This window comes from Lepus europaeus, unplaced genomic scaffold (assembly GCF_033115175.1).
Source record: "Lepus europaeus isolate LE1 unplaced genomic scaffold, mLepTim1.pri SCAFFOLD_445, whole genome shotgun sequence".
Classification (NCBI taxonomy): Eukaryota; Metazoa; Chordata; class Mammalia; order Lagomorpha; family Leporidae; genus Lepus; species Lepus europaeus.
In genome coordinates this window covers 18118-41378 of record NW_026909322.1, presented here as the reverse complement: position 1 = coordinate 41378, position 23261 = coordinate 18118, and the positions used below count along the sequence as shown (strand labels likewise).

Here is a 23261-nt window from a genome sequence, read left to right as displayed (position 1 = left end):
TGCGCCGACCCCCCCAGGGTCCAGTGGTTCTTGTGCCCCTCCCAAGGGAGTGAGGACACGCAGCCCGGGCTCCCACGGCAGCAAGGAAGACCAGCAGCCGGGAGAGGGCAAAGCGCTCGGCGCAGGCTTCCGGGGAGAGAGCTCAGATTGGGCGGTGCCGGGCGCAGCCACAGCCACAGCCACAGCCACAGCCACAGCCATGGCAGGGCCGCGGGGCAGTCGCAGACGGTGGAAACGGAAACACAGGCCTTCGGGCCGACTGGGCGCGGGCGTCCCGGCAGCTCTCAGGAATGGCAAACAGCGAGGTGGCCGCCCATGGGGCAGTGCACATGCCGGGGGTGCCGCCGGGCCGCGAGGTGACGTGCCTCTCCCAGACGGCCCAGGCAGAAGCCACCAGGCTCACGGGTGCCTGCTCCACGGCCAGACAGAAGCGTGACGCCCACGGCAGAGAACCACGGAGGCGCAATGAGCCTGTTCCCACGCCTGAGGCTCAGCCCGTGGGCCCCTCCCGAGAAGCACCTGTCCCGTGTCCCAGGACGTGGCGAGCGGCCTGATCGCAGCTGCTGTGGCCCTCGCTCTTCCTAAGTGCCGTCCTCACCGCTGGGCAGCTGGCCGCAGAGTGGGCTCAGCGGGGGCTCCCAGGGACGGGCTGCACCCTCCCTTCCCCTCAGGCCCTGGGTGTCTGCGGTTGTGGGGAGCCTGCCCGTCACGCACGGCCAGCTCTGTGGCCTGGGTCTGTTTCGGAGGCCTGCGCGGCCTGGGGTCCAGGCGGCCTGCAAGCCTTGCTCTGGAGAGCTGATCCGTGCTCGCTCCGACCTCCTGATGCCCCTGCCGGGACACAGCCGCACGTCCTCTGCGTGCAAGGGCAGCACGCTGTCCCGTGACACCCCGTCTCGTCTCCAGAGGGCTCTGTAGCTCCTGCCAGCCCTCCGCACCGGCCGCCTGGGCAGGAGGGCAGGAGACCCCACCCTCACTGCACGTGGCCCCCAGCCGGAGGACCCCGGCTGCGTCTGGCTGCTCACCCACGGAAAGAGTCCGGCCCCTCACTGCACCCTTTATAACCTCCGTGGGACACGGGGCTGGAGCCGGCAGACTTTCCCAGAATTCCCCTTGGCTTCGCCGAGCTGCTGGGTGTCCTGAGTCCAGGCGCCCGCTGCGTCGCGGTGGCCCCCGTGTGTGGTCTGCACCCTCTGCTGACGGCCCCTCCTCACCTGTCTGCCTTTGGCTCCTCAGATCACGCAGGAGGCCGGGGAGTTCATGATCACCTTCCCCTATGGCTACCATGCCGGGTTCAACCATGGATTCAACTGTGCCGAATCCACCAACTTCGCCACCCTGCGCTGGATTGATTACGGCAAAGTGGCCACTCAGGTAAGGGCTCGGGCACTGAGAGGGCCTCGGCGGGGCGGGGTCCCCCTCTGCTTCCGCGGCCACGGCCAGGGCCATGTGACGGCTGCGCGTGCCGCTCGGGGACATGAGAGGGCCCGGAGCCCTCCCAGCCTTGCAGGCTGTCCAGGGGTGAAGCGGGCGGGTGGGCGGGCGTGGGCAGCCCGGGCTGCTCTCCGCCTCGTTCAGCTGCCTGGCGTGGGTGCTCTGAGGTGCCCAGGAGCGTGTGAAGTTGGATGCCTTGCTGCAGGGGCGGCCGGGCCCTGCGGGTGCCCACAGCCACGGGAGAGCCCAGGGGTGCTTGTGGACGGGGCCCTGGGCTAGGGAGAGGCTGGGAGACCTTGTTCACACCCCTACCCCACCCCCACCCCGCCCAGAGATTTGCCTTTCCCCGTCTCAGACGGCCTTCGGCCAGCAAACTTGACCTCGGAATGGAGTGCTTTTCTGAGTTCCTCCCAGCCCTGTGCGTGCCCTTCTGTGGGGTTTCCGTGGACAGCCGGGGAGTATGGGGCACTGCCGGGCAGGGCAGGGGTGCACCCAGCCCCCACCCTCCCGGTCTCTTGTGACGCCAGGCCTCAGCAGGGTGCCCGCCACGGGGGGCTTCCTGCTGGACCTGTGCTTGCCGGCTGTGGTGAGAGCCCTGGGGCTTCCCCAGGCCGGGCTGCGTGGAGGGGCTCAGCCCCAAATGGCCGTGATGGCCAGAGCTGGGTGGATCTGAAGCCAGGAGCCAGGAGCTCCATCCGGGTCTCCCATGCAGGTGCAGGGGCCCAAGGACTTGGGCCATCGCCCACTGCTTTCCTAGGCCATAGCAGAGAGCTGCATGGGAAGTGGAGCAGCCGGGACTCGAACCGGCACCCATGTGGGATGCCGGCACTGCAGGTGCTGGCTTTACCCGCTGCGCCACAGTGCCGGCCCCTCCTTTTCTGACGTGGTTCCGGAGAAGTGGACGCTGATCAGGCGGCGCTGTCTGGACGGACAGCTGCCCCTTGTCGGTCGTTGGTTTTTCTGGCCTCGCCGCCGGCGTGCTTTGGGAAGGAGATGGCTGGCCCGCTGGCGGAGGGGGCTGCTGTGTGCGGAGGCCCGGGGTGGTCTCTGGCGCAGGTTGGGGGCGATTGTGTCTTGACTGTGCAGTGTTTGTTGCCTGCGGGACCCGGGGCGGCGGGGGCTTCTGGAGGTGCCGGCAGAGCTGAGTCGGCAGCGGGGCCGAGGGACGGCCCAGATAGTAAAAGCAATTTGGGGTTCAGCCGTGTGTTCACAAACAGCGATGTTTGGGAAGCGCAGCCTCAGGTGGGCGCCACGCTTACCCTGTTGGGCGGCGTAGCGTGAAATTACCTAACAGGCACTCGCGGCGCTGAGCCAGCTCAGTTCCGGGCTGCCGTCCAGGTGCCGCTGCCTCTCCGAGCCCCGAGGCTGCCCCAGCCCCCGCTGTGATGTGGTCCGGCCCGGCCCGGGAGCCCCCAGGGCTCAGTGCAGGGGTCCCGCTGTGTTGCTGTGGACGCGGGAAGAGGCAGCCGCGGTGGGCCTCCCCTGCAGCCGGGGCCCAGGCCTGTGCTCCGGGAGCATCTCTGCACCCACTGGAAGTCCCGCCGGCAGGGGTCTGGATGCCCTGAGTTCTGGAGACTTCTTAACTTGTTCGTCCCCACCCCCCCCCCCACTGTCCCTTCCCTGTCTTGCTCTGTGCCTGTGTGCTCAGCTGTTGGTGGTTGGGGCTGCACCGGGGCTGCACCGGGGCCGCCGGCTGGATCTGCCAGGCTCACTGTCTGCACGCTGGGCCTGACGCCCGTGTGCTGGCCTGCAGCCCCAGCACTGGCCGTGCGCCCTGGACAGAGGGAGGCACCGGCAGGCCAGGCTGGGCACCGTGGCACCTGCGCCCCACCGCCCCCACCCACAGAGTGTCCCACAGGGTCTTGAGAGCCCTCGGGGCTGAGTCTCACCTTCGGCTGAACTCTCAGCTGCACCCAGAGCCGGGGCTGTCGGAGGCGGCAGGGAGGGGGTGGCCCTGTCGCCCCTCTGCAGCCCACCCCTGCCTGGTGTGGCTGGACTCAGATCGTCCCCTCGGGGCCCTCCCAGGGCTGCTCAGGGCTGTCTGGGGTCGAAGGAAGAGATGAGCAGGACGCAGGGCACCGGGCAGCGTCCTGGCCCTGCCCACTGTGTGCTAGGAGCACCCCAGGCCTGGCGGCCACAGACGTCCCGGGGGTGCGGGGGTGCGGGGGTGCGTGTCCGGCGCTGGCTGCTCGGCGCGGCCGGCTCCGCCTGTCTCAGGAGGCTTCTGCGGGAGGCCCAGCACAGGCTCGGTCAGCAGCCCTGACCCTCGCCGGGCAGCCCTGCTAACGGGCCCCCCACCTGGGGACAGACCCCCGGCTCCGAGCACTGGGGCCCTCTGCCGCTGCGCTGGGGAAGGAAGCGCGTTCTCAGGTTCATTCGGCTGAGTGGAGCCCACCGCCTGCCCGTCGGAGAGCGGGACGGGATGGGCGCCATGGCCCAGGCAGGGCCTCTGTGTCCAGGGCGCTGGGCGACGTCTCCCCAGGGCGGGGCCTGTGGAGAGCAGCCACCTCACCCCAGGGCTGCAGCTCTGAGACGGCCTTGCCGCCGGCGTAGCCCTCTGCTGTTCTGCTGGGCGGTGGAGACACAACCCGAGAGGCCCTCACCTGCGCTGAGCCCTGGCTTTGTCCCGGCTCCAGCTTTGACCTGGCCAGGGTGGGCACTGGGGAGTGAGCCAGCAGAGGGGTGCTCTCCTCTCCACCCGCCCCACCCCCTCGGCTGGCTCCTCCTAGAGCGCTGAGCTGACCTTCAGCCTCACAGAGGTCAAGTGACTGCCAGCCCCTCCCCCAGAGGGGGCGGGCCCAGCTGACCCTCTGCTGTCTGCCTGGTCCCACTTGGAGCGTGAGCTTTGGCGGGGTCGGGAGGCTGACAGTCCCCTGCCCCCCGAGTGACCCCAGGGTGATGGCTGCCGTGTCCGTGTGGGGCTGGAGCAGCCCCTGGGCCCCGCTCAGGCTGGCTCTCAGTGGGATTGCTAATGGGCAGGTCAGAGGGACGCTGCCACTTCACTCGGGGGAAGCGGGATGTGCGCCCCCAGCCTCCCCTCTGAGCTTGAACTGGTCCTACACGGCCACACGCCGAGCGGTCTAAGGCGGCGCGGCCGTGGCTGGTGCTGGGCGCACTCGGCAGAGGGGTCTCTTCTCGCTGGCGACCCCGAGACGCTGCCGGGCAGAGCTGACAGCAGACTTCACACAACGGGAGAGACCGAGAGCCGGCTGCGTGCGGCCGGGAGCCCGGTGCACTTAACTGGGTTTCCGCCAGCCCAGCACCCAGGGAGGACAGACGGCCTCGGGTCCCCAGGGACGGCCACCGGCCCAGGGCCCCCCCCCCCCCCGTCAGGCTGGAGGCAGCCGGTCCACCAGGGCGGGCACAGGGTGCAGGCCGGGAGGGGCCGCTCCTGAACCCCCAGGCCGGGCTGCAGGCAGCTGGATTACTGTGGACGGGAGCCACCGGTTCCTGCCGCTGTGGAACGTGTGGTGATGCTGCCGCCTGCTCGAGTGATTAACCCGCGCCCAGGGAGGTGGCAGAAGGTGTGCGTGCAGGGGAGGGCGGGCAGGAAGGGGCTGCGGGCCCAGGAGCTGCCGCCCCCGCCCCCGATCCCGGGTGCCCGGGTGCCGCGTCCATCCCTCTGCTTCTCTGGCCGTCTGATGGATAGCAGCCAGGGCTGGGGCCCGGTGTCGGGGGAGGGGTGGTGCGGTCAATCCTGCACTTCTCCCGGCTCCGCCCTGTCTCACCGTCTCTGGCGACGTTGAGCTCAGCGTTCCGAAGGCCATTGGAGGTGCGGGAGGACCGAGCGAGGCTGACCAGAGCCATCCGGTGCTTGGCACCGGCACCAGAACCAGTGGGTCGCTCTGCGTCCTGACCGGTGTTCGTGCCGCCCGTCCGGAGCGGTGACCCCGAGGGGGCGGTCTGGAGACGGCCCAGGGCGGGCCGGGACCGAGCGGCTGACCGAGAGCCCAGGGCGGGCCGGGACCGAGCAGCTGACCGACAGCCCAGGGCGGGCCGGGACGGAGCGGCTGACCGAGAGCCCAGGGCGGGCCGGGACCGAGCGGCTGACCGAGAGCCCAGGGCGGGCCGGGACCGAGCGGCTGACCAAGTGTTGTGCTCGTCAGAGAGGGTTCGTGTCTTAGCCAGGGGCTGGCTCTCCTCACCGCGCACACGGAGTGACCAAAGAGCCTGGGAAGCAGGGAGTGGACGCCCCAGGGTCACACGCAGGGAGCGGCGGGGGGGGGGGGGGAGCCCACAGGCCTCTCGGTCTCAGCTTGGGTCAGCTGGGCCTCCCGGCCCCTGGGGCTGAGCTGTAACCCGCTGGATGCCAGGAAACCTGCGGGGCCCTGAGCATCTGCCCTGCTGTGGCCCCAGACCTCTTCCCAGATAGGGCGGGGGCGGGAGCACAGAGCTGAGCCCCCCCAGGTGCCAGCCCTGCCCCCTCTACAGCCCAGAGCAGTCCTTGTCCGCTGTGGGAATTGTTTGGGCAGCACCTGTGGGGCACAGCAGGCACAGGAGCGCCCGCACTCGTGGCTGTGGTTGTGTGGTCGCTTCCCACGCCGACGGGCAGGCAGGAGCCCCGCTGCAGGTGGTGGGCCGGGCTGGGCCATCTCAGGCCAGCTGCGGGGGGCAGGGCGAGATGCGCCCCGGTGGGCTGAGGCCGGCAGAACCGGGCCGTGGGGCAGGCAGACGAGGCCTCTGTGGCTGAGAAAGGGGCCGGGTTGACGGTGCGGGTCTGGGGGGGCGGCTGGGGCGGGGGTGCCGTGCCGGGCGTGGGGCAGCAGGGAGCCTCTCGCGCTGCTGGGAGGCAGGACCTGGGAGGACGAGGACCAGCGGGGGCTGGAGCTGGCGCCTAATTGTTGTGTTTATGCAGCGCTGCTGGCGGGTTTCCTAATGAACCAGTTTGTCAGAGGCTCTCGCGAGCCGTTAATTGCATCAGAAACCGGGGAAACGGGGCCGCAGCCAGCAGGGGCGGCGGGGCGGGCTCTGCCTTCCCTGGGTGTTTAACGCTTAGGGGGCTGAGGGGTGTGGCGCCGGCCATGGCGCTGCCTGAGGAGGAGGAGGGTGGCCCGGCGACGGTGCTGTGCCGGAGCCAGCCTCTGCCGTCCTGGGGCTGCCATGGCCGAGTCCCCGAGCTGGGCTGGGCAGCAGAGGTCTCTCCAGCCCCGGGGCACCACCCTCCCTCCGCCTCCTGACCCCAGCCTCCCTCCCCCGGGTGCTCCTACGAGGACACAGGCCTTGGGCTAGTGCCCACCTGTCCCTGGTCCGACCTCATGCAGCTCTTCCCACCTGTCCCGGGGAGTCCTCCCGAGGCCCCGGGCTGGACAGCATGGGAGGAGGGGCCGGGCAGGCAGAGGAGCAGGGGCGGCAGTGTGGGCTCGCCCGGCCCGAGAGGTTAGGGCTCATCCTTGGGGGGTGTTGGGCATCTCAGCAGGAAGAGGGGTCCCCGTTGGCCCCCGGGAGGGAGGGGCAGTGGGAGCCCTGGTGGCTTGTGCGGGTCAGCGTGAGGCCGAGGCATGGAGGAGGGACAGTTGAGGCCCGTGGGACTTGGGGACGGAGGGGAGGCGGGGCTGCAGGGGCTCAGGTGCCCGGGCATGGGCAGTGCGGCCCAACACAGAAACCAGGGCAGCCAGCGCGGGGACACGGCCGCACTCCCAGCACAGAGGCATTGCCACACGGCACACTGATGGCAACTGGTCAGATGCAGTCAAACCCAGCCACGTAGCCTGTGCCTCCGCGGCCGCCGGCGGCCAGCACACACCGCAGCTTCAGGCGTGTTCCCGGCACCTCGGGGACGTCCCGTGGGGCGTCATCCAGGCGTGGGCGTGTTGAGGCTGGGTGACGGCTTTGCCCTCATGCCCCTCTGCTGCTGGGGCGCCCCTGCTCCGCCCCAGCCCTGCACCAGCCGCACACGTGTGTCCTGAATGTTCCGCCCTGGTTCCCGGCGCGGCTGCGTGATGAGGCGTCAGGGCCCCCGCGGTCAGACGCTGCTGGGCTGGCGGTTTTACTGAGCCGCGGTTAATAATCTCTGGGGGGGGGAGCCGCTCTCCCCTCTCTGCTGTGCCATTTTACATGAGCAGATCCTAATGGCTGCTCAGCCTCCTAGAGAGACAGGGCCTCTGACTGACGCTCGGGGGTCGAGCGCCCCCGCCTCGCTCCTTCGTGGGCGCCCTCCCCCTGCACTGACTGGAGCAAGGGGCCTGGGAGCTCCTGGGCTGTGAGCTTGCGGGAGCCGCCCGCGTGGGACCCAGCAGACAGAGAGGAGCCTGCTGTCCCCTTCCCCGGGGACCAGATTCCAGCAGGGCCCCCAGTGCTGAGTGGCGGCCAGAGACCCCTCGCCACGGGCAGGCAGAGCGGACAGGGCCTGTCTCCACGCCATGCCCGTCCCTCCCAGCCGGGCCCGGTGGCGTGGCGTGGTCTCCCCTGCTGTGGCCAGCCCGGGCCCTGGGCTTCCGCCTCCGTCACAGGTGGCGTTTCTGTGCCCAGAGTCCCATCAGCCCTGCCTGTCCTGGGAGCAGAGAGGAGGCGGGGCATCCCAGGAGGGGGCGTGGAGCGGAGTGGCTGGAGGAAGTGCAAGTGGAGGGCGGGACGGGGCGCCCCCTGTCCTGGGGGCGGGGTTAGCACACACGGGAATCTCTGCGGTTTTAAAAATGTATTTGTGCGTGAGCGAAGCTCTTTCTGCTGACTTAGTCCCCAAATCCCACAACAGCTGGAGCTGAAGCCGGGAGCCAGGAGCTCCATCCGGGCTCCCCCGTGGGTGGTGGGGACCAAGGACTTGGGTCATCCCTGCCGCCTCCAGCCGGGACTGTGACGCGGGTCCCGGGACTCTGGGCTCCGCAGTCAAAGGCTACTGGCGACAGAGGAGCTGCCCCTCCCGCTGTGCTGTGGGCCGTGATGCGGGCAAGGCCAGGCCCGTGCCTACAGCGGGTCCCTGGGAAAGCAGAGGGCGCCGCGGGCCTGCTCCCCGCCCTCCCGGCCCGCGGGCGCCCTCTCCAGGGGGTTCTGGGACGATCCCTGTAAGGCACCGTGACCACCTTCCCCTCTGTCCCCCTCAGTGCTGCAGGACCCTGCTTGTGCCCGCTCCCTCTCCCCTGCTTTCTCCCCCACTCCCCTGCTCTCTCCCTGCTCCCTCCCCCCTCCCTCTTCCCTTCTCCCCCTCCCCCTCCCCTCCCCTTCTCCTTCTCCTCCCTCCCCTCTCCCCCCTCCCTCCTCCCCTCTCCTCCTCCCTCCCCACTCCCCTGCTCCCTCCCTGCTCCCCACAGCCTGCCCCTCCCTGTGCTCACGCGTGCCTGTCTTGAGCTCACGAGGCTGCCTGGGGATCTGCCGTGGGGCCGTGTGTGCCGCCACCGGGGACCCGCAGCAGCCTCTTCAGGGCTCCCCCGGGAGGCCAGACCGTGCCCGGCGCTCAGCTTGGGGCCCCCAGCCCGGACCCTGCCTTGAGAGGTCTCCGAATGCAGGTGGGTGGAGGTGGGGGCCCTGGGACAGCCCCGCCCCATTTCCAAAGGACCTGGGGCTGCTGCGACCTGGGGTGTGCGTCAGGTGCCGCCTTGGCTTTCTTGTGGAGAGCTGGCTCCCCCTGCACCTGCCCGCTTCCTCCCTGGCTGCCCACTTCCTGTCCTGCACGTGTCTGCCTCGGGAGGGGAGCTGGGTGCCGCGGGGGTGCTGGGGGCCTGGGGGACGTCACCAGGGGTGGGGCTGAGAGCTGAAGCTGGGGGGGCCCAGGGCAGGGCAGGTGAGCGGAGCGCAGTGGGGTGCAGCGGGAAGAGCCCCAGCCTGCCGGGTGCCCACATCTATTCCTGAGAAGGGCGTGTTCACTTCCCTTGAAGCCAGAGGTGCCGTTGGCGCGGTGCCCTGTTGGGCGTGGGGGCACCTGGGGGGCTCTGGGACCAGCCCTCACCCCACCTCTGCTGTGCGTGTGCTCTGCCCGCCGGCGGCACAGGCCCCGCGCTCCGTGCCCTCCTCCGGGCCTCGGAACTCAGCCGCATCGCGGCCCTGGGCCTGTTCATTGCATCAGTCTCATGGGTGTGGCGACAGCCATGCTGCCCCCAGCTCTCTGGCCTGATCTGGGCAGCAGGAAGCAGAGGCCTTGGACGAGGCCTGTCCGTCATGAGTGACAGCTGTGTCATGGTAAGCCTCTGGCCAGTGATCACTCAGCCCAGGCCCGCCCACGGGGGGCTCCGGTGTCCCCTGTCAGGAGCCATGTCAGTCCCGCGGAGGGGAACTGTGGGGATGGAAGGGGACCGTCCTGTGTGACCCGGTCCTGAGGGAGGCCGCGGGGGCACAGCCGCCCTACGGAACGTGATGTAGGTCGCTTCCGCTCTCGCTCTCGGGGACCCTGGTGGTCCTGAGGCTCAGTCAGCCGAGGGTCCTGGGGTGGGTGAGGGGCGGGAGAAGGGAGCAGCCCCACCCCAGCTGCTGCGGGCAGGGCGGGACCAGACCCACTCAGGCTGCTGTGGGCAGGGCGGGACCAGACCCACTCAGGCTGCTGTGGGCAGGGCAGGACCAGACCCACTCAGGCTGCTGTGGGCAGGGCGGCAGGGCGGGACCAGACCCACTCAGGCTGCTGTGGGCAGGGCGGGACCAGACCCACTCAGGCTGCTGTGGGCAGGGCGGGACCAGACCCACTCAGGCTGCTGTGGGCAGGGCGGCAGGGCGGGACCAGACCCACTCAGGCTGCTGTGGGCAGGGCGGCAGGGCGGGACCAGACCCACTCAGGCTGCTGTGGGCAGGGCGGCAGGGCGGGACCAGACCCACGCAGGCTGCTGCGGGCAGGGCGGGACCAGACCCACTCAGGCTGCTGTGGGCAGGTTGGCAGGGCCCAGCGCCCGTCCCTGCAGCCCAGGAGAGCGCTCGGCCGGCACTGCTCCCCGCGCCCTGCTTCCCAGCGGCGGCCCCGTCGGCCCTTTTGGTCCCAGCCACGCCTAAGCCTCTTGGGGCTGGAGCTGGCACTGGCCGCGGTCACTCAGACCTGGTCCCGCGCGACGCACCCTGGTTCCGACGCCCAGGACCTCGCTCCGGGCTCCACGTCGGAGGCCATTTTGCCTGGGTTTGATGATCGCATCTGTGGTCTAGCCTGGGCTGCTACCCTCCATTCCAGCGTCCAGGCCTTCAAACGGGCTTTCAGCTCGGCCTGGCGCCCGGCCTGCGGCATCTCGGGACTGGATCCCGTGAGAAGTGGAGCACCCCCCCCAACACGGAGGTCGGCCAGCCGGGCAGTTGGTCCTTGACCCCGCCCCCAGCCCGCGGGTCCTGGCCTGCTGCCTCCCCTTTGAGCATCCGGGTTGGGTTCATGAGCAACAAGGTTAGGACAGGCTGGGGCCGTCTCCCCCAGAGGGCGTGCGAGCCGTGGGCCTGGGGCCGCCTCTGCCGAGGAGGGAGACTCCCACCTGCTGGGAGTCTGGCCCCATCTAGGTGTAGGGTTGGAGCCTCAAGGAGCCGGGCGCCCTCCTGTGTAGGCCCGAGGCTTGGCTGCCCTGTGGCCGTGTCCTCTGTCCACTGGGAGCCAGCGAGGCTGTGATCACGTGTGAGGGAACGGGCGGGGCCTGGGCCGTGACTCCTGGCTCACGGGAACACGTGGACCGCAGGATGGGCCTGGTTTAGCCAAGAGAGGGGCGGAAGGACACGGCAGTGTGGGACAGAGCTCTGGTGCTCTCGTGGAGACCCGTGCTCAGGGTCGGGCCCCTCTGCATTCGTGGGGCGGGTTCCACATTGCGTGGGTGCCTGCGGCGTCCTAAGAACCCTCTCTCCCTGGCGCGGCCCACGGCGTGCTGTCCCGGCGTCTCGGGGCGCGCGCGTGCAACCTGCTTCCTTCCCCAGCACGGTCTCTGGAGAGGGAGGGGGCCCTGGCCAGCGTCAGCTGCAGCTGCCCTGCTGCGGGACCCGGTGCAGGTGCGGGCTGAGCCCGGCCAAGCCCTTAGGTACGTCTGGTTGAAGATTACAGTTGGCGCCGGCAGCTCTGATCAGGGGCTCTTGGAGGTGCTCCATGCAGCAGGTGTCTGGGGTGTGCGAGGGGCGCCCACCCTGCTCCCAGGCAGGAGTTGTCTGGGGGCTGGAGAGAGAGCCCGCAGCCAGGGAGGAGCCGAACCCGCTGTGCGTGAGAGCAGCCCTGGGGGGGGGCTGGCAGGTGACCTGGGTTCTGTGAGCACAGACCCTCCCTGGGGGGGGCAGGTGACCTGGGTTCTGTGAGCACAGACCCTCCCTGGGGGGGGGGGCTGGCAGGTGACCTGGGTTCTGTGAGCACAGACCCTCCCTGGGGGGGGCTGGCAGGTGACCTGGGTTCTGTGAGCACAGACCCTCCCTGGGGGGGGCTGGTGACCTGGGTTCTGTGAGCACAGACCCTCTCTGGGGGGGGGCTGGTGACCTGGGTTCTGTGAGCACAGACCCTCCCTGGGGGGGGCTTCAGGTGACCTGGGTTCTGTGAGCACAGACCCTCCCTGGGGGGGGCTGGCAGGTGACCTGGGTTCTGTGAGCACAGACCCTCCCTGGGGGGGGCAGGTGACCTGGGTTCTGTGAGCACAGACCCTCCCTGGGGGGGGGGCTGGTGACCTGGGTTCTGTGAGCACAGACCCTCCCTGGGGGGGGCTGGCAGGTGACCTGGGTTCTGTGAGCACAGACCCTCCCTGGGGGGGGGCAGGTGACCTGGGTTCTGTGAGCACAGACCCTCCCTGGGGGGGGCAGGTGACCTGGGTTCTGTGAGCACAGACCCTCCCTGGGGGGGGGCAGGTGACCTGGGTTCTGTGGAGCACAGACCCTCCCTGGGGGGGGCTGGCAGGTGACCTGGGTTCTGTGAGCACAGACCCTCCCTGGGGGGGGCAGGTGACCTGGGTTCTGAGAGCACAGACCCTCCCTGGGGGGGGGCAGGTGACCTGGGTTCTGTGAGCACAGACCCTCCCTGGGGGGGGCTTCAGGTGACCTGGGTTCTGTGAGCACAGACCCTCCCTGGGGGGGGCTGGCAGGTGACCTGGGTTCTGTGAGCACAGACCCTCTCTGGGGGGGGCAGGTGACCTGGGTTCTGTGAGCACAGACCCTCCCTGGGGGGGGCAGGTGACCTGGGTTCTGTGAGCACAGACCCTCCCTGGGGGGGGGGGCTGGCAGGTGACCTGGGTTCTGTGGAGCACAGACCCTCTCTGGGGGGGGGCAGGTGACCTGGGTTCTGTGAGCACAGACCCTCCCTGGGGGGGGCAGGTGACCTGGGTTCTGTGAGCACAGACCCTCCCTGGGGGGGGGGCTGGCAGGTGACCTGGGTTCTGTGAGCACAGACCCTCCCTGGGGGGGGCTGGCAGGTGACCTGGGTTCTGTGAGCACAGACCCTCCCTGGGGGGGGGCTGGCAGGTGACCTGGGTTCTGTGAGCACAGACCCTCCCTGGGGGGGGCTGGCAGGTGACCTGGGTTCTGTGAGCACAGACCCTCTCTGGGGGGGGCAGGTGACCTGGGTTCTGTGAGCACAGACCCTCCCTGGGGGGGCTGGCAGGTGACCTGGGTTCTGTGAGCACAGACCCTCCCTGGGGGGGGCAGGTGACCTGGGTTCTGTGAGCACAGACCCTCTCTGGGGGGGGCAGGTGACCTGGGTTCTGTGAGCACAGACCCTCCCTGGGGGGGGGCTGGCAGGTGACCTGGGTTCTGTGAGCACAGACCCTCCTGGGGGGGGGGGCAGGTGACCTGGGTTCTGTGAGCACAGACCCTCCCTGGGGGGGGGCTGGCAGGTGACCTGGGTTCTGTGAGCACAGACCCTCCCTGGGGGGGGCTGGCAGGTGACCTGGGTTCTGTGAGCACAGACCCTCTCTGGGGGGGGGCAGGTGACCTGGGTTCTGTGAGCACAGACCCTCCCTGGGGGGGGCTGGCAGGTGACCTGGGTTCTGTGAGCACAGACCCTCTCTGGGGGGGGGGCAGGTGACCTGGGTTCTGTGAGCACAGACCCTCTCTGGGGGGGGCAGGTGACCTGGGTTCTGTGAGCACAGACCCTCCCTGGGGGGGCAGGTGACCTGGGTTCTGTGAGCACAGACCCTCCCTGGGGGGGGGGGCTGGCAGGTGACCTGGGTTCTGTGGGCACAGACCCTCCCTGGGGGGGCTGGCAGGTGACCTGGGTTCTGTGAGCACAGACCCTCTCTGGGGGGGGCAGGTGACCTGGGTTCTGTGGGCACAGACCCTCTCTGGGGGGGGGCTGGTGACCTGGGTTCTGTGAGCACAGACCCTCCCTGGGGGGGGCAGGTGACCTGGGTTCTGTGAGCACAGACCCTCCCTGGGGGGGGGGGCTGGCAGGTGACCTGGGTTCTGTGGGCACAGACCCTCCCTGGGGGGGCTGGCAGGTGACCTGGGTTCTGTGGAGCACAGACCCTCCCTGGGCGGGGGCTGGCAGGTGACCTGGGTTCTGTGAGCACAGACCCTCTCTGGGGGGGGCAGGTGACCTGGGTTCTGTGAGCACAGACCCTCCCTGGGGGGGGGCTGGCAGGTGACCTGGGTTCTGTGAGCACAGACCCTCTCTGGGGGGGGCAGGTGACCTGGGTTCTGTGAGCACAGACCCTCCCTGGGGGGGGGGCTGGCAGGTGACCTGGGTTCTGTGAGCACAGACCCTCTCTGGGTGGGGGGCAGGTGACCTGGGTTCTGTGAGCACAGACCCTCCCTGGGGGGGGGGCTGGCAGGTGACCTGGGTTCTGTGAGCACAGACCCTCTCTGGGTGGGGGGCAGGTGACCTGGGTTCTGTGAGCACAGACCCTCCCTGGGGGGGGCCTGGCAGGTGACCTGGGTTCTGTGGGCACAGACCCTCTCTGGGGGGGGCAGGTGACCTGGGTTCTGTGGAGCACAGACCCTCCCTGGGGGGGGCAGGTGACCTGGGTTCTGTGAGCACAGACCCTCCCTGGGGGGGGGGCTGGCAGGTGACCTGGGTTCTGTGGAGCACAGACCCTCCCTGGGGGGGGCAGGTGACCTGGGTTCTGTGAGCACAGACCCTCTCTGGGGGGGGCAGGTGACCTGGGTTCTGTGAGCACAGACCCTCCCTGGGGGGGGGGCTGGCAGGTGACCTGGGTTCTGTGAGCACAGACCCTCCCTGGGGGGGGGCAGGTGACCTGGGTTCTGTGAGCACAGACCCTCCCTGGGGGGGGGCTGTCAGGTGACCTGGGTTCTGTGAGCACAGACCCTCCCTGGGGGGGGGGCTGGCAGGTGACCTGGGTTCTGTGAGCACAGACCCTCCCTGGGGGGGGCTGGCAGGTGACCTGGGTTCTGTGAGCACAGACCCTCCCTGGGGGGGGCTGGCCGGTGACCTGGGTTCTGTGAGCACAGACCCTCCCTGGGGGGGGCTGTCAGGTGACCTGGGTTCTGTGAGCACAGACCCTCCCTGGGGGGGGCAGGTGACCTGGGTTCTGTGAGCACAGACCCTCCCTGGGTCCCCATCTGTCCCCAGAGGCCCCATCTGCACCACTGGCATCTCCGGCTGCTCCGCCCTGGCCGTTAGAGCAGGGCTGGCGCCCATGCGCAGGTGGCTGAGCGCTGAGCCGAGCGAGGCACACAGGGCCCCAGGGGGTGCGCAGGCCTCCCTTCCCCCGTTCCTGATTTCTCTATCAGAAGCGAGCGGCGCGGCTGGACTCGCCCGAGCAGGCCTGGGTCTCTGCCACGAGCACCGGTGGGGACGCTGAGCCAGGGGCAGCAACTGCGAGCCGGCCGAGCTGGCGGCCGTGACGCCCGCAGATCCCGCCAAGATCCCGAGAGCATGTGTCCCGGGAGGGGGTGGGGCGAAAGCCAGCAGGTGCAGGGCTTTCCGTGGGAGGCGCCCGCCTCCAGCCCCCCCCCCGCCCTACTGTGGGTGGCAGCAGAGCAGCCCCTCGCGGGTCCCCATGACTCCCTGTCCTCCCGTCTGTGGTGCCGCACCCTGGCTCTGAAGTGCCGGTCGGGCTCCCAGCCTCCCCCTCGGTGCCCCCGGATCTCTGCAGAACCCACACGGAGTCACGCGTGTGGATGTCCCCTGCGTGACCAGCAGCTTTGTCCTGGCCGGCTTCGGCCCTGGGCAGGCACCTGCTGGCCGCCAGGCAGGGGGCCAGGGCTGGGCTGTGGGGAGCCTGCCTGCGCGTCCCCTGCGCCCCCACAGCCTGCGCAGGTGCTGTTGTTAATGACTTAGGGAAACAGAGCCGCTCAGTACCAATCCCTGAGCCGCTGCTGCTGCTGACGCCAGGGAGGCCACGGCCAGGCCAGGCATGGAGACACGCAGGCCACCTGTGCCCCCGCATGGCAGCCACATCACCGCGCCAGCCTCTCTCCTGCGCGGCACTCCACCATGGAGCAACTTTGCCGGGAGTCACTCAGGCGTAAACGCGCGCTCTGGCTCAGCATGGCCGCGCCTCTCCGGGCCCAGGTCCCTGTCCCCAGGTCAAGCGTGAGGGACCCAGGCTGCCCTGGGATGGGGAGACGCCACGGGGAGTCCGCACAGCCTCAGTGCAGCCCCTCGGCTCCGCCAGCATTGTGGCTGCACCTCCCGGCCACGCTCTGGGGAGCGGCCTCTCCTGAGCCTGTTTGACGGAGGCTGAGCCGCAGGAGTGGGTGGACAGCCAGGGCCACCCGGTGTCCAGTACCCGTTCCCGAGGGGAGCCGAGGACTGCACTTGGGTGGGGAGTGTCGGAGCTGAGCGCTGACTGCTCGAAGCTTCTGTGCCCTCCCCCATCCCAGCACCCCCGTGCCCCCCCCCAGGGCCTGCCCGGGTCCAGCAGGCAGCCACACCCACTCCTGCGTGCGGGGTCTGCGGGGGCCCTACCCCCCCCCCCAGCAGCCCAAAGCAGGACGCAGTGGAGGCCCTACACAGAGGCAGGATGCTGGCCCACCTCCGCCTCGCGGCCGCACGCCTGCTGCCTGTGCCCCCTCCGCGGGGCGAGGAGGTGCCGTGCCGCGGGGCAGGGGCAGGGTGCTGGGGCTGAGAGGTGCCGCCCTCGTCACTCCAGGCCCGCACTTTAAACAGGGCAGGGACAGCCCTGCTGCACCGCAGGGTTTGGTGCCTGCCCTGGTGCCCCCAACCCAGTGAGGTGGGGAGCTCCCCCCACTGCCTCCCCCTCCCTCTTGGTCGCCCTGGTGCCCACGGCCTCACGGCGGCGGGGGGGGGGGCGGTGAGTGGACTGGGAGCAGCTGCACCCCAGGCCGCTCGTCACTCGGGGGAGGGCCCCGTGGTCATGTTTGCGGGCCACGGGTGGGGGGACGTTGGGGTCTGCCTCCCTGGGGGAGGAACTCCTAGGCGGGGAGCTTGGTGGCGGGCCGCGGGTCTCAGTGGTGCGTGCGTGCCGCCCGCAGTGCACGTGCCGGAAGGACATGGTGAAGATCTCCATGGACGTCTTCGTGCGCATCCTGCAGCCCGAGCGCTACGAGCTGTGGAAGCAGGGCAAGGACGTCACGGTGCTGGACCACACCCGGCCCACGGCCCTGAGCAGCCCCGAGCTCAGCTCCTGGAGCGCCTCCCGGGCCTCGCTGAAGGCCAAGCTGCTCCGCAGGTGAGTGGCCGCCCGCCGCCCCGCCTCCCCCCCCTCCCCCCGCTCACCGCTGCAGGGCCAAGTGTGTGTCTCAGGTCTGTGAGAGGGGTTTGTGTGGCCAAGCCATGGGTCCCCTCGCCGTGACCACACACGCCCTCCAGGGGGCGGGGCCGTGGTGCGGGACATTGGACCGGAGCCTCCATCCCTACGTGAGCAGGCCAGCTAGCTGCTCCACGGGGCGGCACCCGTGTGCCCCCAGGCTTTGGGCCTTGGCCTCTGGGTGGTCAGCTCTGCCGGCCCGCGGGGCCCGGGCTGGGGCCAGCTCCCTGGTGTCGTGCGCTGAGGTCGCCCCACGCTGCACCACAGCGTGGTCACTGCCAGCGTGTGTGTGGAGTCTGCAGTGGGGGCGTGGCCCTGCCCCCTGGAGCCGCCTGGGCCTTCAGGGTCTGACAGGTCCGGCCACGACAGAGCGGCTTTCGTTCAGGACCACGGGGGGAGCCCTGGTGTGCACAGGCCGGGCCGGCGCCCTGGGGCTCTGCTGGCCGGTCTGTCACAACTGCTCCCTCTGCTGCGGCGGCTCGGAGGCTGCCACGGACGACAGGCGCGGAAGGGACACGGTGCTGGGCTGCTGTGGGATAGGCCCAGGTCTTTGTGGAATCGCTTGGTGTGGACGCGCTGAGCTGTTTCCCCAGCTCCGCGAGCTGTGGCTTCTCTGTCGGCAGCCATTGGGTCTCTGGCTGGCTTGTGCCACAGGTGTCGCCGCTGAGGGTGGGAGTGGGCGGACCCTCACCAGTAGCGACCTCCAAACCAGGGGGTAGGCGGGCAGGGGCACTGGTTTCTGTGAAGTTCAGCCATCTGGAACGTTCTGCCCTGACTGTCCTGCCTCGTTGTCAACACTTCTACACGTTTGCCCCGCCCCCCTCGGAGAGCATGTCCTGTCTCGCGCAGAGGCCCGTGGGGGTGTCCCCGTGTCAGTGTCCCTGTGTCACTGTGTGTGAGGTGTGGGGTGTCCCCGTGTCCGTGTCTGAGAGGGTGTGGGGTGTCCGTGTGTCCGTGTCTGTGAGGGTGTGGGGTGTCTCTGTGTCTGTGTCCGTGAGGGTGTGGGGTGTCCTGTGTCCGTGTCCGTGAGGGTGTGGGGTGTCCCCGTGTCCGTGTGTGTGAGGGTGTGGGGTGTCCCCGTGTCCGTGTGTGTGAGGGTGTGGGGTGTCCCCGTGTCCGTGTGTGTGAGGGTGTGGGGTGTCCGTGTGTCCGTGTGTGTGAGGGTGTGGGGTGTCCCCGTGTCCGTGTGTGTGAGGGTGTGGGGTGTCCTGTGTCCGTGTGTGTGAGGGTGTGGGGTGTCCCCGTGTCCGTGTGTGTGAGGGTGTGGGGTGTCCCCGTGTCCGTGTGTGTGAGGGTGTGGGGTGTCCGTGTGTCCGTGTGTGTGAGGGTGTGGGGTGTCCCCGTGTCCGTGTGTGTGAGGGTGTGGGGTGTCCCCGTGTCCGTGTGTGTGAGGGTGTGGGGTGTCCCCGTGTCCGTGTGTGTGAGGGTGTGGGGTGTCCCCGTGTCCGTGTGTGTGAGGGTGTGGGGTGTCCCCGTGTCCGTGTGTGTGAGGGTGTGGGGTGTCCCCGTGTCCGTGTGTGTGAGGGTGTGGGGTGTCCCCGTGTCCGTGTGTGTGAGGGTGTGGGGTGTCCCCGTGTCCGTGTGTGTGAGGGTGTGGGGTGTCCCCGTGTCCGTGTGTGTGAGGGTGTGGGGTGTCCCCGTGTCCGTGTGTGTGAGGGTGTGGGGTGTCCGTGTGTCCGTGTGTGTGAGGGTGTGGGGTGTCCCCGTGTCCGTGTGTGTGAGGGTGTGGGGTGTCTCTGTGTCAGTGTCTGTGAGGGTGTGGGGTGTCCCCGTGTCCGTGTGTGTGAGGGTGTGGGGTGTCCGTGTGTCCGTGTGTGTGAGGGTGTGGGGTGTCTCTGTGTCTGTGTCCGTGAGGGTGTGGGGTGTCCTGTGTCCGTGTGTGTGAGGGTGTGGGGTGTCCCTGTGTCCGTGTGTGTGAGGGTGTGGGGTGTCCCTGTGTCAATGTCCCCGTGTCTGTGTGTGTGAGGGTGTGGGGTGTCCCCATGTCTGTGTGTGTGAGGGTGTGGGGTGTCCCCGTGTCAGTGTGTGTGAGGGTGTGGGGTGTCCCCGTGTCCGTGTGTGTGAGGGTGTGGGGTGTCCCTGTGTCAATGTCCCTGTGTCCGTGTGTGTGAGGGTGTGGGGTGTCCCTGTGTCCGTGTGTGTGAGGGTGTGGGGTGTCCCTGTGTCAATGTCCCCGTGTCTGTGTGTGTGAGGGTGTGGGGTGTCCCCGTGTCTGTGTGTGTGAGGGTGTGGGGTGTCCCCGTGTCCGTGTGTGTGAGGGTGTGGGGTGTCCCCGTGTCCGTGTCTGTGAGGGTGTGGGGTGTCCCCGTGTCCGTGTCCGTGAGGGTGTGGGGTGTCCTGTGTCCGTGTGTGTGAGGGTGTGGGGTGTCCCCGTGTCCGTGTGTGTGAGGGTGTGGGGTGTCCGTGTGTCCGTGTGTGTGAGGGTGTGGGGTGTCCCCGTGTCCGTGTGTGTGAGGGTGTGGGGTGTCTCTGTGTCCGTGTCTGTGAGGGTGTGGGGTGTCCCCGTGTCCGTGTCTGTGAGGGTGTGGGGTGTCCCCGTGTCCGTGTGTGTGAGGGTGTGGGGTGTCCCCGTGTCCGTGTGTGTGAGGGTGTGGGGTGTCCCCGTGTCCGTGTGTGTGAGGGTGTGGGGTGTCCCCGTGTCCGTGTGTGTGAGGGTGTGGGGTGTCCCCGTGTCCGTGTGTGTGAGGGTGTGGGGTGTCCCCGTGTCCGTGTGTGTGAGGGTGTGGGGTGTCCCCGTGTCCGTGTGTGTGAGGGTGTGGGGTGTCCCCGTGTCCGTGTGTGTGAGGGTGTGGGGTGTCCCCGTGTCCGTGTCTGTGAGGGTGTGGGGTGTCCCCGTGTCCGTGTGTGTGAGGGTGTGGGGTGTCCCCGTGTCCGTGTGTGTGAGGGTGTGGGGTGTCCCCGTGTCCGTGTGTGTGAGGGTGTGGGGTGTCCCCGTGTCCGTGTGTGTGAGGGTGTGGGGTGTCCCCGTGTCCGTGTGTGTGAGGGTTTGGGGTGTCCCCGTGTCCGTGTGTGTGAGGGTGTGGGGTGTCCCCGTGTCCGTGTGTGTGAGGGTGTGGGGTGTCCTGTGTCCGTGTGTGTGAGGGTGTGGGGTGTCCCCGTGTCCGTGTGTGTGAGGGTGTGGGGTGTCCCCGTGTCCGTGTCTGTGAGGGTGTGGGGTGTCCCCGTGTCCGTGTGTGTGAGGGTGTGGGGTGTCCCCGTGTCCGTGTGTGTGAGGGTGTGGGGTGTCCCCGTGTCCGTGTCTGTGAGGGTGTGGGGTGTCCCTGTGTCAATGTCCCCGTGTCTGTGTGTGTGAGGGTGTGGGGTGTCCCCGTGTCTGTGTGTGTGAGGGTGTGGGGTGTCCCCGTGTCCGTGTCTGTGAGGGTGTGGGGTGTCCCCGTGTCCGTGTCTGTGAGGGTGTGGGGTGTCCCCGTGTCCGTGTGTGTGAGGGTGTGGGGTGTCCCCGTGTCCGTGTCTGTGAGGGTGTGGGGTGTCCCCGTGTCCGTGTGTGTGAGGGTGTGGGGTGTCCCCGTGTCCGTGTGTGTGAGGGTGTGGGGTGTCCCCGTGTCCGTGTGTGTGAGGGTGTGGGGTGTCCCCGTGTCCGTGTGTGTGAGGGTGTGGGGTGTCCCCGTGTCCGTGTGTGTGAGGGTGTGGGGTGTCCCCGTGTCCGTGTGTGTGAGGGTGTGGGGTGTCCCCGTGTCCGTGTGTGTGAGGGTGTGGGGTGTCCCCGTGTCCGTGTGTGTGAGGGTGTGGGGTGTCCCTGTGTCAGTGTTGTGAGGGTGTGGGGTGTCCCTGTGTCCCTTGCCGCTCCGCTCCGCTCCGTGGAAGCAGCTCTGTGGCCAGGCTGTTGGTGGTTTCCTGTAAGTGCCCAGGGTGGCGCCTGCCCGGGTGGGCGCTGTTTGCCTGGCACTGAATGGGCTGTGGCCCAGGCCAGTTGGTTATCAGAGCAGGCTGCCAGGACACAGGCATTGTGGCCGCGTGGACGGGCTTGGCGGGTGATCTGATGAGCTGCCCGGGGAAGGGGCAGAGAGGTGCCACGGCCCGGCCACCGGGCTCGGCTCAGCCGGCGCCCTGCCTTCCCCAGCCCGCGGCCGCATCACGAGGTCAGGCTGTCCGGTCCGCGGCCTCCTGGGAGCTGAGCCGTCGCCGTGCGCGAGGCTGAGGTGCTCCTGCAGCTGCGCCCTGGGGAGCGGCCTCCTGCCTTCAGTGTGGGGAGCTGGCCGATCTCCTGGGTTTGTTGGTGTGTCCAGGTCCTGGGGCTTTGCTCCAGCGAGGCTGACTGCGTGTCCCGCCCAGACCCCGAGCCTGACGCCCCCGCCCGGGGCCTCCCTGCGCCGCTTGGCCGTGCCCGGTCTCTGTGCTCGGCCCTTCTGAGGGTTGATCGTGGGGGCGGGGGTGGCACGGGGTGAGCACCCTGCGGTGGGGGCCATGCTGGACCTGGTGGCTGCGTCCCCCGGGGTCCTGTGTGCTCTCCGGGGCGGGGCCATCCACGCGCTCCCCGCGGCAGCACCCTGTCCCCAGACACTGCCCGGCGCCCCTGGCTGGGAGCCATTGCAGTGTGGCGAGGCCGTGCTGCCGGTGTGTCTGGCGGGCACGCTGCCCTCGCACGGGGCCGACGGGGCTTCCCCAGGCCACGGCTGTAGCCTTGCCCCTGCCTGTGCCTGGCCGGCCCTCGGCCTTCTGCCCTCAGCAGGTGGGCCAGCGCCGTGCTGCCCAGTGTCCCCGCACGCTCGCTCGTGCCCAGGCAGCGTCCTCCACGCGTGGGGACCTTCCCCTCTGGTCTCCTTGTTGCTGCCAACGAGGGCCGTGAAGACCGCGGTCACCCACGTGTGTGGCAGGTGCAGACCCCTCCCCACCCCTACTCGCTCCCAGAGCTCAGTCCCCACGCTCTGCTGGCCAACGGCTGTGACCACGGGGCCTGACCCCAGGCCCCTCCCTAGAGAAGGAGCCGCCTCCCCACGCCCAGCCCCTGTAAGCCTGGGGTGGGCCCGGGCCTGTGTTTCGGGTGGGCTCCAGCCTCGTCTCACTGCCGACTGTGAACATGGTGTCTGCTGCGCAGGGCAGGCCCCGCTGGCCTCCAGTGGCTTGGAGCCCGAGGGACTCGCGGAGTGCCCACCAGGCCTCTGCCACTGACCCTGCTCTCCGGCGCCGTGGAGGTGGAGTTGCTCATCGCTAGACCCCTGTCTCAGGTCAGGGTGCCGAGAGGGAGACAGCCCTGTCCAAGGGCCCGGCATGCCGACCTCCGCACGGCTGCCCCGGGACCTGGAGCCGAGAGGCAGCCTGACCGCCATCTGCGGAGTGGGACGCGCCGGGCACAGCTGGCGCCCAGAGCCGCCTGCCCGCTGTGGGGCTGCCGGGCAGGGGTGCCCGCCTCCCCGCCTCTGGCCGTCGCAGGCCGCAGGGACGCCTGCTGCTTCGCAGTGGAGACCGGGCTGTTCCTGGGACGCCCGCGCTCGTGAGAGCAGCCGCGGGGAGCTGCAGGCCCGTGACGAGCGCTCTCCCGACAGCCCTCCAGCGTGGGGATGCGTGATGGCGCAGCACCGAGAAACCCGCCGGGTGCAGGGGAGCTGGCCCAGGCCACAGGGCTGTGGATGGCCCAGGGTCCAGACACGGCACCTGCCAGGCTGCACACAGGAGGAGCCCGGCAAAGGGACGAGGGCCTGCTGACGCCGGCAGCCATGCCGCGGCGGAGGGTGGTGGGCGGTGGCAGCCGGGCAGGGGGAGCCTGGCTGTCAGTCTCATACCGCCCACCCAGGGCCGTCCTTTCCCGGTAACAGTGGCCCGGCGGAGCAAGGGGCCCTCACAGGCCACGGGCTGCTGCCCGCTCCCAGGCCCACCGCAGGCTCTCGCACAGAAGGATGAGCGGCGCATCTGTGGGCGCCCTGGTGGACACACGGGGCCTCAGGGAAGGCAGACCCCAGGGCAGGGCGCCCGGAAACCGGCCCTGCGTCTGACGGAAGAGCCTGTGCTGGAGCCGATGGCGCTGAGAAGGCTGGGAGGGGCACAGGGGCAGACATGGCTGGCGCCACGCCACAGCCGGGAAGGCCACGCTCGGCGACGCCGACGGCTGCAGGAGCACCGGTTCCAGTCTCGGCTGCTTCCTGGTGATGCACGTGGGAAAGCAGCGAAGACGGCCCACGTCGGATGGCGCCCCGGCTCCTGGCTGCAGCCTGGCCCAGCCGTGGCCGCTCTGGCTGTTTGGGACATGACCCAGTGGGTACAGACCCGTGTCCCCGAGCGGGAGAGCGGCTCTCGCAGGAGCCTGTGCCTGGCCACCACCGCCAGCTCGCGTCAGGGCCCAGGGCCCACCATCTCCATGCTGCTGTGCCTCCA

At 69.5% G+C, this 23261-nt stretch overlaps 1 protein-coding gene across 2 annotated transcripts in view; it reads left to right on the top strand.

Annotated features, from left to right (window-relative positions):
- Positions 1-23261, top strand: part of KDM4B (lysine demethylase 4B) — a 65096-nt gene that overhangs the window by 26480 nt on the left and 15355 nt on the right. For both annotated transcript variants that reach the window (XM_062185523.1, XM_062185522.1), the window contains exons 7-8: positions 1234-1371; positions 16678-16874. In XM_062185523.1, coding sequence (XP_062041507.1) covers positions 1234-1371; positions 16678-16874 — 335 coding nt within the window. The remainder of the gene's footprint in view (positions 1-1233; positions 1372-16677; positions 16875-23261) is intronic.